The following is a 16,284-nucleotide window of genomic DNA, read 5'->3' as shown; positions in this document are numbered from 1 at the left end:
TGGGGAGAGGGTGGGTTTGGGAGAGGGTGCAGGCTGCTGGAGATGGCGGGAATGAAGAGGATGGGAATGGGGAGGGAATAGGAATGGGGAGGGTGGGAATAGGGAGAGAATGGGAATGGGAAGGGCGGGAATGGGGAGAGAATGGAAATGGGGACATGGCAGGAATGGCGAGAGAATGGGAATGGGGAGAGAGTGGGAATGGGAAGAGGGTGGGAATGGGAGAGGTTGGGAATAGAGTGGGCTGGAATGGGAAGAGGGTGGGAATGGGAAGAGGGTGGGAATGGGGAGTGGGTGGGAATGGGAAGAGGGTGGGAAGGGGAGAAGTTGGGAATGGGACAGGGTGGGAATGGAGAGGGCGGGAATGGAGGGGGTGGGAATGGAGGGGGCGGGAAGAGGGAGGGTGCAGGCTGCTGCTTCTAATGTGCACCCTCAGTGGGACAGCCGCTGTGGAATGTTCTCAGAGAGCTGCTGACCTGTGAATAATAAATTCGGATGAAAAAAAGAGTGTCTAAGCAGAACAATCAAAAACAAGTCTCTGTCCCCAACACCTTTTTAAATTTTATTTCAGTCCTGACATTTCATCCCACCCTGGATCGAGGTTGCAGCTAAAATGTGAAGGTTCTCCGGCCAATTGATCCACCTGCCAACTGTAAAAACAGACAGGCCACTTAAAATTCCATCAAAGTGACCCCTTAACTGTCTAAATGTCTACTTGGTTGTCGGCGGGTCTGCTTCCAACTCTTGCACGACATCTTCTTGCGAGATTTCACATGTTTCCACTCGCCCGAGCAACATAAAATTCTGGCCCTTATACAAAAAAGCTTCTGACCCAAACTCTGACCCATCTCTCCGAGCATCATGCAATGCTGCTCACATAAGCAGCCTTGGTCATCACATTGATGGCAAGCAATGCCGTTAAGGCATTGCTGAATTTTCACATGTTTTTTAATGTGTACCTTTTAAACAATGGTTTGGGATTAAACGAGTCAAAAGTATGAAATGTGGTACAGCGGTGGGCAGCTAGTGGATCAGGAAAGGGGTAAAAATTAACTAAATTTACTCAAAGTAATATTTGTGAACTCCAGATGTAGGCATGATCATTCATCACATTTCTATCCCTTTTCAGTTCTGTAGGAGAGTCATATGGGCTGGAAATGTTAGCTCTGTTTCTCTCTCTCTTGTCAGATGCTACCAGACCAGCTGAGTTTATCCAGCATTTTCTGTTTTTAATTATAAAAAATATATGCAGAGCAGAATATATGCTAAAATGTATTTTAAAGATTAAATGCTATATTGGCCTTATCTTGTTCCAAATTATGCAATAAATTGAGCAATTAAATCAATTGATTAATTGATTTGAAATTAAAAGTAGCAACTATATTATGAAAGAGTTAATGATTAAGCTTGACTGAATAGTTAATTTTGTGTTATATCGATTGTAACATGCCCATCCTTGATGAACATCATTCTCCATGAGTTGGTGGTGTGATGACAAAGCACATTTATTTAGGTACAATTCATCCACCCATTTGGTCTGGAAGATTTTATGAATCGAGTACCCTGGTATTTGTACACAGAAGGTCCACTTGTGAGGTAGAAAAACCCTGTCAATTGAAAGAAAAGTTTATTTATTATTTGCTTCAAACATGGGGAACCACATTTCCTCGTGTGTTCCATCAGATTTATGCTGTAACTCTAGCAGGGTACCGGGACATCTCAGAATCGGACAGATGCCAGGTTCCTGCTGACTCTTGGAGCTTACAGTTGGCCTTATAACGGGCAGAACATCTGGCTGTTCCTTACAAGAACAATGATGCCAAGGGAGCGGAGATAGAACAAGGGGCAAGGATTCCTGATGTTGGGATCCCTGCATTTCTAGATCAGAAAAGATTGGAGTCTGGTCCAAAACTGGCATTCCATGAAAGATCAAATGTAATAGTCAACAAAATGGTGCAAATGGGTGCCATGGGTATTGCCAGACCAGGGAAGCACGTGTCACAGAAATGTAGGCTTGCATTTATATATAAAACACATTTCACCATACATCTCTAAATAAGATGCTGAAGGGGATTGACAGCGTAGAGGTAAAGAGGCTGTTTCCCCTTGTTGGACATTCTAGAATGAGAGGCCATCGTTTTAGGCTATGGGGAGGCAGATTTAAACAGAAATGAGGAGGAATTACTTCACTCAAAGCATTGTGAATCTGTGGAATTCTCCACCCCAGAATTCACTAAACAAGGTTAAATAGGTCTTTAATTAGTAGCAGGATGAAAGGTTATGGGAAGTGGGCAAGAAGGTGGAGAGGAGGCTGTGATGAGGTCAGCTATTATCGTATTGAATGACAGAGCAGGTTCGAGGGGCTGAATGGCCGACACTTGCTCCTAGTTCTTATGATCTTATCTCAAAGTGCTTCCAGCCAATGAAAGTGTAATCATTATTACAGTGTAGGAAACCAGCAGTCAATATGCACACAGCAAACTACCACAAACAGCAATGTGATAAGAACAAGATAAACTGTCGCATGAGGGATAAATATCGGCCAAGACATCAGGATAACTCCTCGGCACTTATTCAAAATAGTGCCATAGAATCATTTACGTCCCCCGAGCAAGTACATAGCATCTCAGTTTGTTGATTGATTATAAGTGTCCAGCTAGCGTGAAAATGGGAGTGTTCCTGATCCCTTTTTTAGGTGAATTTTCACACACAATCTTATGCACTTAGTCATTGAAAATATGGGCTTTGACTGTTTCTAGCTGCTGCAGGCAGTGGGCTGGACTTAATGCGCCAGCCAACCTGCAGAGGGAGCTATGGCGCATGCACAGACCTCTGTGTCTGCAGATGCGCATTAGCAACTGCAGAGGGAGCTATTGTGCATGTGCAGACTTCTGATGCTGTACCTGCACAATTCCAAAAGTAGGGGTCTGACAGAAAGTGAGCTGTTACGTCCCTGCTGCTGCAGGCAGTCTCAACACAGCCACTACCCCCTGCCCACAATTGTGGCGGCCAATCCCGAACCCCGAACCCCCACCACCTCCCATTGCCACCTATAGTGGCCCTCCCCCACCCCCACGATCTGATTGCGTTACAGAGTGGCAGTGCCCCCCCCCCCCCCCCCCCGGATCTGATTGCATCTGCAGGCCCCCCCTCCCTCCCCCTCACCTGATCAGATTGCCTGGAGAGTGGCAGCAGGCCCTCGCCGATCTGATCAGATCTGCAGAGTGGCCCCGTACCCGCCCCTTCAAGCCCTGCCCCCATAGGTCCCGTGCAATAGGCCCCGCCGCTTGGCACTGTCCGGTCAGCAGTGCCAAGGTGCCTCGTGGGCAATGCCCAATTGCCAGGCTGGCAGCGCCAAGGTGCCAGGTGCCAGGATGGCACTGCCAGGCTGGCACTGCCTAAAGGGCACCTCCCCTTGCCTTTAGCCTCCCTGGGGGGGCCTCAATGGCCTCCGGGTTCCACAGGCGAGGCCAACACAACTGTTCCCCATTCATGGGGAGCAGGTGTTTTCCTCTCCGGAGGGTATGGGTGGAATTTTATGGCCGGTTTACCCTCATTTTGCAGTCTCCTAGGGGTTGGATAGACTCAGAATCCTGACAGAATGGGGCAGGTGGGCACTGGAGATGATCTTTTGGATATGAAAATGCCCCAAGTTAAATCTGTAGCTTTTCCAGTGATCCTATAAAATTCAGCTAGGTTGGTGCTGGAGAGCACCAACACCTCAAATTAATGCCCAGATCATGCCTCAGAATTTTTTCAATTCATTTTTCTTCAATGAAAGAGTTGGACAGATAGTGTTAATACTCTCAGCAATATGTGTAATCAGGATTGGAGAGATTTTCGTTTCTTTCCTAACAGTTCAATATAAAGGCAAAAAACTGCGGATGCTGGAATCTGAAACTAAAACAGAAAATGCTGGAAAATCTCAGCAGATCTGACAGCATCTGTGGAGGGAGAATAGAGCCAACTAATGCGCTTAATCCCATTTCAAGAATGGGGAGCAATGCAAATTTGACCTGACTGGGCTGGGGGCTCACAGTTCAGGAGCTCACAGTTTTAGGATTCATATCTAAGCACAACATGTGCATGTGGAGCATGAATATGTAAAACAATTCAGAACAATTTACTTCAGCTTTTCCATTTAGTCAGGTAGAGACAAAAGCAGCAAATAACATGCAGTCACCATTTTGATGGTTTTGGTTTCAGGGAATTCCCCGACAATATCAACATTTAACACTGAGCCAGATTTAAACTCCTGGGCTCAAGCAGCAGCAGGACAAATCTTTCCCATGACAAAACTGAAATAACAGTCATGTTATAATTGTAGCTGGGAATCTGAATCAACGCGCAGAGTCCTGCAGATTCTGCCAGCTCCATCAATTGACCACGGTTATACGCATGCAAGTTACAGAATTTGAATCATACACTTTGCTACTAAACACATTTCTAAAGCAGAAGTGTTCAGACTAACCCTATTGAGTTAAAGCGCTAAATGATTGACATTTACACAACAGATGGTGAGAAGTATGACATGGGAAATCATGTGATGAATGAAGTGGTTGCCAAATGCAAGATTTCCCATTATTATATTGGCTAATCTCCAGTGGGGAAGTGAAAACATACAATTTAATCAGGAAAATAACTTATCCTTCTGCTAATTATTATTTCTTAAGCCTGTCATATCTTGTTGTTATGTCAACAGTGGGCAGATTTCCATTTTTAGGGGATGTTGGCCTCATTTTTACCTTATACCTTGTGGGAAATAAGCGGGGCAAGTGGACATTTTTTTCCATTAAAGTAAGCCACTGGAGTATAAAATTGGATGGGAGGTAAATAAATATAACACAAAAAAAGCACACTGAATGCACGAAGATTTCAGTTCAGTGACTCTTTGTTCCACTAAAACTAAGCATATAAATACATTAAACTAAGTTATCTGAGGAGGAACAAATTCATTACAGTGGTAACTGTCACTTGTCAACTCCCAAATCAAACAGTTGAGAGCTGAATAAACTTCTACCTTGCACCAGTGGCACATGCCCACCTCCTAGGGGACTGCTGAGATTGGTCAAAATCTCAAAGGAGCCCCCGGGCACAGAAAAATCTGTCTCCTACTGTCACTGGCCAGTGGGGCAACACTGGGCCCAGATGACAATCACCATGGCAACCATGAGGCCCAGCATTCAGGCTGACTTTCAACATTTCACTTGTGCAGGAATGGCATGTAGAAATCAGGGAGACCGTACGACTCCCCCACTAATCAGTGTTGAAACCGTTCCTATCATTGGTCTACCCTGCGGTATTTTGTACTTTTGAAGAATCGGTTAATATCTCTATATGAAAAGTGTCACTACAATGTGAATGTGACACATTTGAATTGTGACAGAAGGGAAATGGTGCAAAATTCACCAATCTTATATTATGGACAGATACCAGAAAATCACCGGTACTCTGCAAAGTGTAAATTATTCAAGAAAAGAGGAAAAATTATGACAAATTTAGGGAGATTCTCCCAATGGAAGCCTTGCTTCAATGGAGCAGAGATCAGAGAAATGACTGTCAGACCTGCTGAATTGTGGCAATCCTGATTTCCCAGTGATAAATATTAAATTTTTTCTTTATCCCAGATTCCATAATCCACGTTCCTATAAATATGGATTTGGTGCAACAAACAGTCCCTATATTATTAATGTAAAGAAATCCATTTCGTTAAGAACATCTGCATTAAAAAGCAATCTTTTAAATCTCACTGGTATATTTTACACATTGATTTTATTATTTCATTTGTGCTGCTGTTAGAAAACAATAATTTATCTTTCTCTGATAAGTGGACACTCACCATGATGGTTAACAGCTGCATCCACAGTTGAAATGTTTTTAAAGATGTTTGCTATTAATCTTGGACTTCTGCTACTCATTTCATTTTCATCTAGATTATACCTAAATAAAAAAATACATGGCTCAGTAGGTTATGATTTTCAACACATAAGCACAAAAACGTCAGACGCTGGGTCAAACTTCGAAAAGGTTATGACAGCACATACCTCCAGAACAGATCTCCCGCAAAGAACATTATCCAACTCCATTCAACTTGCATTGCGGCATCTATTTTAGTTACACCGCTTGGAAAACCAAAATCCGAGATAGGCCTTGGATATCCTGACCTCAGAACATTCCCAGTGTAAAGCCAGTATTGAGATCCTGCAAGGTGAACAGTTTTTTTTAAAGAATAATCACAGAATTATTGGCCAGACAGTCACTCAGTTTTATATCAAAGGACTGTTTAAAAAGTTGTCCAATATTGTGACACCAGAGGGCGGAATTTTACATTTCTCAGCGGTTTAAGAATGGAAACTGAGCGGGAGGACAAACAGCCTCGTTTCACAACACCCGCTTCTGTATTTCTTGTAAGCAAAGTGTTCAAATGTCCCAAAGCTTCTTAGAAAATCTATGGGATTCTGAAGGAATTGTTGACTGTCTGGTCAAAGTTTGGCTTTACTTTGAGGCTATACAGTGGGCCAATCTGGGTTTACTTGTATCTGGATACTTCCTAAGGGAGGCTATGTAATCACCTGTGCTCAAGTGGTGGTCCCCGATCTCATCAAACTGGCATGGGTGTCCACTTCCATCGGGATACCTCGCAACTCATATGCCCCACTTGCAGAATTTTCCAATAATAAGGCCAGCTGCAGCACCTGCTTGAAGCACAGTTGGGCTTCAGTCAACAGGTGTTTTTGGATAGTTACATTATGGATCCCACAGACCAAACAGTCACTTAGCAACTCATTAAGTGTTAACCCGAATTTGCATGCTTCCGCCAGTCATCTCAACCTTGTGAGGAAACCTATAACAGACTCCTCGTCTCCTGGAGTGCCAAGTAAAACTCGTACCTTCTCAGGATCAGAGGTGGCTTAGGGTCATAATATTCCCTCAGTAGGACTGCCAATTCCTGGAAGGTTTTTGTATCTGGTGCCTCCGGGAAAGTTTAGCTGCGAATAACAGCAAATGTTCATGGTCCACAAGTGGTCAGAAGAATGACACTTTGCTTTTCATCTGCCACAATGTCATTAGCCCTGAAAATGTAATGCATATTGGGCCCGGTCCTCCACAGCAGGGTCAAAAGAGTCCAGTTTCCCAAGCAGAGACACGCGGGGCAATTCTCCCATCCCGCTGCACTGATTTTGTAGCGCAGTGGGCCGGGAGATTCAAGCACCGGCCACTTTGCACAATTCGCGCTGGGCATCCGGCCCTGAGCACATCACCCAACACCGGATATCCGGCACTATCAGCTCCGTGCCAGAAATTGGTGCGGAGCTGCAATCGAAATGCAGGGGGCAATTTCCATATAATTCAAATATCATTAGCAGGCCCAGGACTGAAATCTCTGGGCCTGCTAGCTTTTCCCCCCCAGCACCCCAACCCCCCATCCCCCACTAGAGGTGGTTCACTACAGCGGGGTTTACAGTAGCTCCCCACTTGCAGGGAGCTGGCGGCCTGAACCAGCTGGAATGAAGGGCAATCGAGGCCCCTCTAGAGGGTTGGACACCGGGGGTAGGGTGCCACCTGGGCATTCTCAGCTTGGCAGTACCAGCCTGGGCCCTCTGGCATTGCACAAGGGATAAAGTGCTGGCTTCAAACAGAGAAGTTCTGAAGTTTTTGGAAGAGAAGTTCTCGACCTGTTTGGAAAGGAAAGAAGTTAAAACGTTTTTTAAAAAACAATGGCCCCCGAATGGACCACTTTGGATCTTTCACTGAAACTGACTGAAGGCACCGATACATCAAAAAGAAAAGAGGAAAACAGGATTCTACAGTGGCCAGGGGAAAAATAAACTGCAGGGATTGCTAAAATGGTTTCCCCTCCAACTCAATTTTCAAGTTTGCTGACGACACTACTGTAGTGGGTCGGATCTCAAACAATGGCGAGACAGAGTACAGGAATGAGATAGAGAATCTGGTGAACTGGTGTGGCAACAATAATCTCTCCCTCAATGTCAACAAAATGAAGGAGATAGTCACTGACTTCAGGAAGCATAAAGGAGAACATGCCCCTTTCTACATCAATGAGGACAAAATAGAAATGGTTGAGAGCTTCAAGTTTTTAGCTGTTCAGATCACCAACACCCGTCCTGGTCCCCCAATGCTGACACTATAGCTAAGAAAGCCCACCAATGCCTCTACTTTCTCAGAAGACTAAGGAAATTTGGCACATTGTTCCACTGGAGCAAGCTGAGAGGGAGTGATTGGAGGCAGCAGTGCTGGTGAGAGATTAATTGAATAGTTTATTTATTTAATTAGTCAGCTAGTTTGTGTTTTTTTTTGGCCTTTACTTTTGCAGTAGTATTTTAAGTTTAAAGTGAAAACTGGAAGTGGGCTGCTAAGGAGTCTGGGAAGGGTTTTTATTTTAACTGTAAAAGTCAGTTACCAGGGAGGTTCCCCCTCATTGTTCCACTGGAGCAAGCTGAGAGGGAGTGATTGGAGGCAGCAGTACTGGTGAGAGATTAATTGAATTGGTTATTTATTTAATTAGTCAGCTAGTGTGTGTTTTTTTTTTGGCCTTTACTTTTGCAGTAGTATTTTAAGTTTAAAGTGAAAACTGGAAGTGGGCTGCTAAGGAGTCTGGGAAGGGTTTTTATTTTAACTTCAAAAGTCAGTTACCTGGGAGGTTCCCCCTCATTGTTCCACTGGAGCAAGCTGAGAGGGAGTGATTGGAGGCAGCAGTTCTGGTGAGAGATTAATTGAATTGTTTATTTATTTAATTAGTCAGCTAGTGTGTGTTTTTTTGGCCTTTACCTTTGCAGTAGTATTTTAAGTTTAAAGTGAAAACTGGAAGTGGGCTGCTAAGGAGTCTGGGAAGGGTTTTTATTTTAACTGTAAAAGTCAGTTACCAGGGAGGTTCCCCCTCATTGTTCCACTGGAGCAAGCTGAGAGGGAGTGATTGGAGGCAGCAGTACTGGTGAGAGATTAATTGAATTGGTTATTTATTTAATTAGTCAGCTAGTGTGTGTTTTTTTTTTGGCCTTTACTTTTGCAGTAGTATTTTAAGTTTAAAGTGAAAACTGGAAGTGGGCTGCTAAGGAGTCTGGGAAGGGTTTTTTAAGCGCGCGAAGTATAAAAGGTAGGCTGCAGTATACAGCGGGCAGCGTCGGGGGTGGGCAGTGGAGTGAGTGGGAAGCAGAGTGTGAGCTATAAGGCTTTGGCTCACAGGGCTTAGGCAGAAAGGGCGAGCAGGGGTGAGTTTAATTCATTTTTGCTGTTTCTACCTGGTACTGGCAAGGCATCTAGAGGGGATGGGTGTGCAGGCAGTGCTATGTTCCTCTTGCACTATGTTTGAGGTGAGGGACGACGACAGTGTCCCTGCTGATTACACCTGTGGGAAGTGCACCCATCTGCAGCTCCTCCAAAACCGTGTTAGGGAACTGGAGCTGGAGTTGGATGAACTTAGGATCATTAGGGACGCAGAGGTGGCCATAGACAGAAGCTTTAGGAATACAGTTACTCCGAGGAATGAAATCAGATGGGTGACGGTGAGAGGGGCTGGGAGGAAGCAGTCCGTGCAGGGATCCCCGGTGGTCGTTCCCCTTAGCAACAAGTATTCCGCTTTGGATACGGCTGAGGGGGATGACATACCAGTGGTGAGCCGCAGTGAGAGGATCTCCAGCACTGTGTCCGTCTCTGTGGCTCGGGAGGGTAAGGGGCAGAGCGGGAGGGCAATAGTTATTGGGGATTCGTTAGTTAGAGGGATAGATAGGAGGTTCTGTGGCAGCAAAAGAGACTCACGGATGGTATGTTGCCTACCGGATGCCAAGGTCCGTGACGTCTCAGACCGTGTTTTCCGGATTCTGAAGGGGGAGGGGAAACAGTCACAAGTCGTGGTACACATTGGTACCAATGACATAGGTAAGAGAAGGGACGGGGATTTAAAGCAGGAATTTCTGGAGCTGGGCTGGAAGCTGAGAGCCAAGACAAAACATGTGGTCATCTCTGGTACGTTGCCGGTGCCACGTGATAGCGAGTTGAGGAACAGGGAGAGAGTGCAGTTAAACATGTGGTTGCAGCGATGGTGTAGGAGGGAGGGTTTCAGATACGTGGATAATTGGAACACATTCTGGGGAAGGTGGGACCTGTACAAACAGGACGGGGTGCACCTGAACCAGAGGGGCACCAATATCCTAGGAGGGAAATTTGTTACGGCTCTTCAGGGGGGCTTAAACTAATTTGTCAGGGGAGTGGGAAAAGGAGTTGTAGTCCAGAAGTCAGTGAGGGTGGTGAGGTATTAGGGAAGGTATCAGGGTCAAGGGTGGGTACTGGTAGACAGGAAGGTGGGTTGAAGTGTGTCTACTTCAATGCAAGGAGCATCCGGAACAAGGTAGATGAACTTGGGGCGTGGATTGGTCCTTGGGACTACGATGTTGTGGCCATTACGGAGACGTGGGTAGAACAAGGACAGGAATGGTTTTTGGACATTCCGGGGTATAGATGTTTCACTAAGTGTAGGGAAGCTGGTAAAAGAGGTGGAGGAGTGGCATTGTTAATCAAGGATAGTTTAACGGCTGCGGAAAGGCACTTCGAGGGGGATCTGCACACTGAGTTAATATGGGCTGAGGTTAGAAATAGGAAAGGAGCGGTCACGTTGTTAGGAGTTTACTATAGGCCCCCAAATAGTAATAGAGATGTGGAGGAAGAAATTGCTAAGCAGATTATGGATATGTGTGGGGGTCACAGGGTAGTTGTCATGGGGACTTTAACTTTCCAAATATTGATTGGAACCTTTGTAGGTTAAATAGTTCGGATGGGGCAGTTTTTGTGCAGTGTGTGCGGGAGGGTTTCCTGACACAATATGTGGATAGGCCGACAAGAGGTGAGGCCACATTGGATTTGGTACTGGGAAATGAACCGGGCCAAGTGTTAGATTTGGTTGTGGGAGAGCAATTTGGAGATAGTGACCACAATTCGGTGTCTTTTGTTATTGCAATGGAGAGGGATAGGGCCGTACGGCAGGGCAAGGTTTACAATTGGGGAAGAGGTAATTATGATGCGATTAGGCAAGAATTAGGGGGCATAAGTTGGGAACAGAAACTGTCAGAGAAAGGAACTAATAAAAAGTGGAACTTTTTCAAGGAACAAATACTGGATGTCCTTGATGGGTATGTCCCTGTCAGGCAGGGAGGAAATGGCCGAGTGAGGGAACCATGGTTCATGAAAGAGGTGGAATGTCTTGTGAAAAGGAAGAGGGAAGCTTATATAGGGATGAGGAAACAAGGTTCAGATGGCTCGATTGAGGGTTACAAGTTAGCAAGGAATGAGCTGAAAAAGGGGCTTAGGAGAGCTAGGAGGGGACACGAGAAGTCCTTGGTGGGTCGGATCAAGGAAACCCCAAGGCTTTTTACTCTTATGTGAGGAATAAAAGAATGACCAGGGTGAGGTTAGGGCCGATCAAGGACAGTAGTGGGAACTTGTGTATGGAGTCAGTAGAGATAGGCGAGGTGATGAATGAATACTTTTCATCAGTGTTCACCAAGGAGAGGGGCCATGTTTTTGAGGAAGAGAAGGTGTTACAGGCTAATAGGCTGGAGGAAATAGATGTTCGGAGGGAGGATGTCCTGGCAGTTTTGAATAAACTGAAGGTTGATAAGTCCCCTGGGCCTGATGAAATGTATCCTAGGATTCTTTGGGAGGCAAGGGATGAGATTGCAGAGCCTTTGGCTTTGATCTTTGGGTCCTCGCTGTCCACGGGGATGGTGCCAGAGGACTGGAGAATGGCGAATGTTGTTCCTCTGTTTAAGAAAGGGAATAGAAATGACCCTGGTAATTATAGACCGGTTAGTCTTACTTCGGTGGTTGGTAAATTGATGGAAAAGGTCCTTAGAGATGGGATTTACGACCATTTAGACAGATGCGGATTAATCCATAAGACCATAAGACCATAAGACATAGGAGTGGAAGTAAGGCCATTCGGCCCATCGAGTCCACTCCACCATTCAATCATGGTTGATTTCAACTCCATTTACCCGCTCTCTCCCCAATAAGACCATAAGACATAGGAGCGGATAGTCAGCACGGATTCGTGAAGGCCAAGTCGTGCCTCACAAATTTGATAGAATTTTTTGAGGAGGTAACTAAGTGTGTTGATGAAGGTAGGGCAGTTGATGTCATATACATGGATTTTAGTAAGGCGTTTGATAAGGTCCCCCATGGTCGGCTTATGATGAAAGTGAGGAGGTGTGGGATAGAGGGAAAGTTGGCCGATTGGATAGGTAACTGGCTGTCTGATCGAAGACAGAGGGTGGTGGTGGATGAAAAATTTTCGGATTGGAGGCAGGTTGCTAGCGGAGTGCCGCAGGGATCAGTGCTCGGTCCTCTGCTCTTTGTGATTTTTATTAATGACTTAGAGGAGGGGGCTGAAGGGTGGATCAGTAAATTTGCTGATGACACCAAGATTGGTGGAGTAGTGGATGAGGTGGAGGGCTGTTGTAGGCTGCAAAGAGACATAGATAGGATGCAAAGCTGAGCTGAAAAATGGCAAATGGAGTTTAACCCTGATAAATGTGAGGTGATTCATTTTGGTAGGACTAATTTAAATGTGGATTACAGGGTCAAAGGTAGGGTTCTGAAGACTGTTGAGGAACAGAGAGATCTTGGGGTTCATATCCACAGATCTCTAAAGGTTGCCATTCAAGTGGATAGAGCTGTGAAGAAGGCCTACAGTGTGTTAGCTTTTATTAACAGGGGGTTGGAGTTTAAGAGCCGTGGGGTTATGCTGCAACTGTACAGGACCTTGGTGAGACCGCATTTGGAATATTGTGTGCAGTTCTGGTCACCTCACTATAAGAAGGATGTGGAAGCGCTGGAAAGAGTGCAGAGGAGATTTACCAGGATGCTGCCTGGTTTGGAGGGTAGGTCTTATGAGGAAAGGTTGAGGGAGCTAGGGCTGTTCTCTCTGGAGCGGAGGAGGCTGAGGGGAGACTTAATAGAGGTTTATAAAATGATGAAGGGGATAGATAGAGTGAACGTTCAAAGACTATTTCCTCGGGTGGATGGAGCTATTACAAGGGGGCATCACTATAGGGTTCGTGGTGGGAGATACAGGAAGGTTATCAGAGGTCGGTTCTTTACGCAGAGAGTGGTTGGGGTGTGGAATGGACTGCCTGCAGTGATAGTGGAGTCAGACACTTTAGGAACATTTAAGCGGTTATTGAATAGGCACATGGAGCACACCAGGATGATAGGGAGTGGGATAGCTTGATCTTGGTTTCAGATAAAGCTCGGCACAACATCGTGGGCCGAAGGGCCTGTTCTGTGCTGTACTGTTCTATGTCAGCTATAACTCTCACCAACTTTTACAGATGCACCATAGAAAGCATTCTTTCTGGTTGTATCACAGCTTGATAGTGCTCCTGCTCTGTCCAAGACTGCAAGAAACTGCAAAGGGTCGTGAATGAAGCCTAGTCTATCATTCAAACCAGCCTCTCATCCATTGACTTGTCTACACTTCCCGCTGCCTCGGAAAAGCAGCCAGCATAATTATGGACCCTGTGCATCCTGAACATTCTCTCTTCCACCTTCTTCCATCAGGAAAAGATGCAGAAGTCTGAGGACACGTACAAACCGACCCAAGAACAGCTTCTTCACTGCCTCTGTCAGACTTTTGAATGGATCTACCTCGCACTAAGTTAATCTTTCTCTACACCCTAGCTATGACTGTAACACTACATTCTGCACTCTCTCCTTTCCTTATCGATGAATCGTATGCTTTACCTGTATAGCATGCAAGAAACAATACTTTTCACTGTATACTAATACCTGTGACAATAATAAATCAAATCAAATCAAATTCTATTAGTAAAAGTGAAGTTTAAAAAGTTCAAAAAAAAGAACAGCTCGGCTTGCGCCAAAACTCCAGAAGCACAGGAAAGACAGGGACAACTGATAGCTTCTGATAACTAAGTAAAAAAAAAAGACAGTCTTAAACATTCAAAGAGGTAATGAATTTAAAGTGGCAATGCATTTAAAGCAGCAGCCACAAGAAGGAGAAATGACAGGAAAATTGGAGAAGATCCCAGATACAGGGCAACTCAAAAAAGGTTCATAGGGCACAATGACCTCAAGGAAGAGGCAACCGAAGACCTCAGAGGAGGCACCAGTAGACCTCAAAGGGGAGGCAATAAAGACCTCAAAGAGAGGCAAAAGAAGATCTCAAATTGGAGGCAATAGAAGACCCAGAAGTAGGGCACTGAAAGACCCCAGAAGGAGGTCAACAAGAGACGCCACAAGAACAGCAACAAGAGAATTGTAGAATGGGAACAAGTCAACACATTGTCGGAGACGGACCTGACCAACGGTGAAGTCGTAAGGACTTGGCTGAAGTTAAGACAAGTAGGAATGAGGGTTCCATTTGTGAAATGTATTTGTCCAATAAGAACATGACGGATTCCCTTGGAACAAACAAAAAAAATTAAACACTTCAAAAGAAACATTGAAGTTGACAGCAGAATCAGCGATTCAGACACAGAAAGAAACTGAACAAGATTGCTGAAATGATCACGTGAATGGAAAGGTGCAAGAACCAATATGATGAAATGATCAACGACAAAGATGCTGAACTGAAATGCTGGAAAGAGAAGAAAGGTAATCATGTGACCTCAGTACCAGAAGCAGAATACGTGTGACAGACCAAGATTGTGGAAAAAACTGTGAAAAGTCCATATTTACAACTGTCCATAGTTAAAGTCTACTGATAAAAGTGTTTAAGTTTAAACACACAATCCTCAAGATCTCATCAATGAGCCGTCACCATTGCAACATAGAAAAACCCATATTAAGTACATAATATGATATGGTGTTATAATATGAAACTTTAGCAGTTAAACAAGTTAGATCCTGGAATTATTGGGTGGATTTTTCCGGCCGTGCTGGTCTAAAAGCTGGAAATTCCCACCCGACCGTCAATGGCATTTCATATTCTCTGCAACCCGCCCGCTAAAATTCCAGTGGCGGGTGGGATGGGAGAATTCGGCCATTGTCCCTGAGACTGGACTCGTTTTACCAAGTAGACATGGAGGGATGGATCGTTTGTAATTGTGTGGACCACTTGAGTAAAGAGACACTCCAGTAGTCAGTGTTGTCATCAAGAAATGTTTTCAAACCCATAAGCACCGAAGTACTTGACATAACTGAGGTCTTTGTGGAAACAAGTAGTAATGACCTGCCTATGCCAGAAGAGGGATGATGTGGAGATGCCGACGTTGGACTGGGGTAAACACAGTCAGAAGTCTCACAAAAGGTTAAAATCCAACAGGTTTATTTGGTAGCAAAAGCCACTAGCTTTCGGAGCGCTGCTCCTTCATCAGGTAAGTGGGAGTTCTGTTCACAAACAGGGCATATAAAGACACAAACTCAATTTACAAAATAATGGTTGGAATGCGAGTCTTTACAGGTAATCAAATCTTAAAGGTACAGGCAATGTGAGTGGAGAGAGGGTTAAGCACAGGTTAAAGAGATGTGTATTGTCTCCAGCCAGGACAGTTAGTGAGATTTTGCAAGCCTAGGCAAGTCGTGGGGGTTACAGATAGTGTGACATGAACCCAAGATCCCAGTTGAGGCCGTCCTCATATGTGCAGAACTTGGCTATCAGTCTCTGCTCAGCGACTCTGCGCTGTCGTGTAAAATCTTACTAACTGTCCTGGCTGGAGACAATACACATCTCTTTAACCTGTGCTTAACCCTCTCTCCACTCACATTGTCTGTACCTTTAAGACTTGATTACCTGTAAAGACTTGCATTCCAACCATTATTTTGTAAATTGAGTTTGTGTCTTTATATGCCCTGTTTGTGAACTGAAATCCCACTCACCTGATGAAGGAGCAGCGCTCCGAAAGCTAGTGGCTTGTGCTACCAAATAAACCTGTTGGACTTTAAGCTGGTGTTGCCAGAAGAGCGAGCCATTATTGCAGTTCCTGTTAATGTCGATCCTGTGTAAGTATCTCAGGCTACAGGATTCCATCTCTCTATACAAAACAGAAAAACTCTCAAAGACTCGATTTATAATTGTTCAACTTATGTGGCCTCTGTACAGTTTTTCTTATTAATAAATACCTTTTGTGTTCTCATGAATACTCCGAAAGTGCATCACTACAAATAAGAAGTCTCACAGCACCAGGTTAAAGTCCAACAGGTTTATTTGGAATCACGAGCTTTCGGAGCGCTGCCCCTTCATCAGGTGAGTGTATCTTTGTATGTCTGTGTCGATATGCGCAATCTTCTTGGAGATCCTCTCCACTTTGAGCCGGC

The 16,284-nt window shown here is 44.9% G+C and overlaps 1 protein-coding gene across 2 annotated transcripts in view; it reads right to left on the bottom strand.

Annotated features, from left to right (window-relative positions):
* Positions 1-533: 533 nt before the first annotated feature.
* The window catches only part of LOC144499597 (macrophage metalloelastase-like), a 60,041-nt gene continuing 44,290 nt past the window's right edge, over positions 534-16,284 (bottom strand). For both annotated transcript variants that reach the window (XM_078221735.1, XM_078221736.1), the window contains exons 8-10: positions 6,042-6,198; positions 5,837-5,937; positions 534-1,604 (exon numbers count right to left, since the gene is read on the bottom strand). In XM_078221735.1, the coding sequence (XP_078077861.1) occupies positions 1,507-1,604; positions 5,837-5,937; positions 6,042-6,198 (356 nt within the window). In that variant the 3' untranslated portion in view covers positions 534-1,506. The remainder of the gene's footprint in view (positions 1,605-5,836; positions 5,938-6,041; positions 6,199-16,284) is intronic.

This window comes from Mustelus asterias, chromosome 10 (assembly GCF_964213995.1).
Source record: "Mustelus asterias chromosome 10, sMusAst1.hap1.1, whole genome shotgun sequence".
Lineage (NCBI taxonomy): Eukaryota > Metazoa > Chordata > Chondrichthyes > Carcharhiniformes > Triakidae > Mustelus > Mustelus asterias.
Note: the sequence above shows the minus strand (reverse complement) of the source record. Positions and strands in the feature narration are given on the sequence as shown.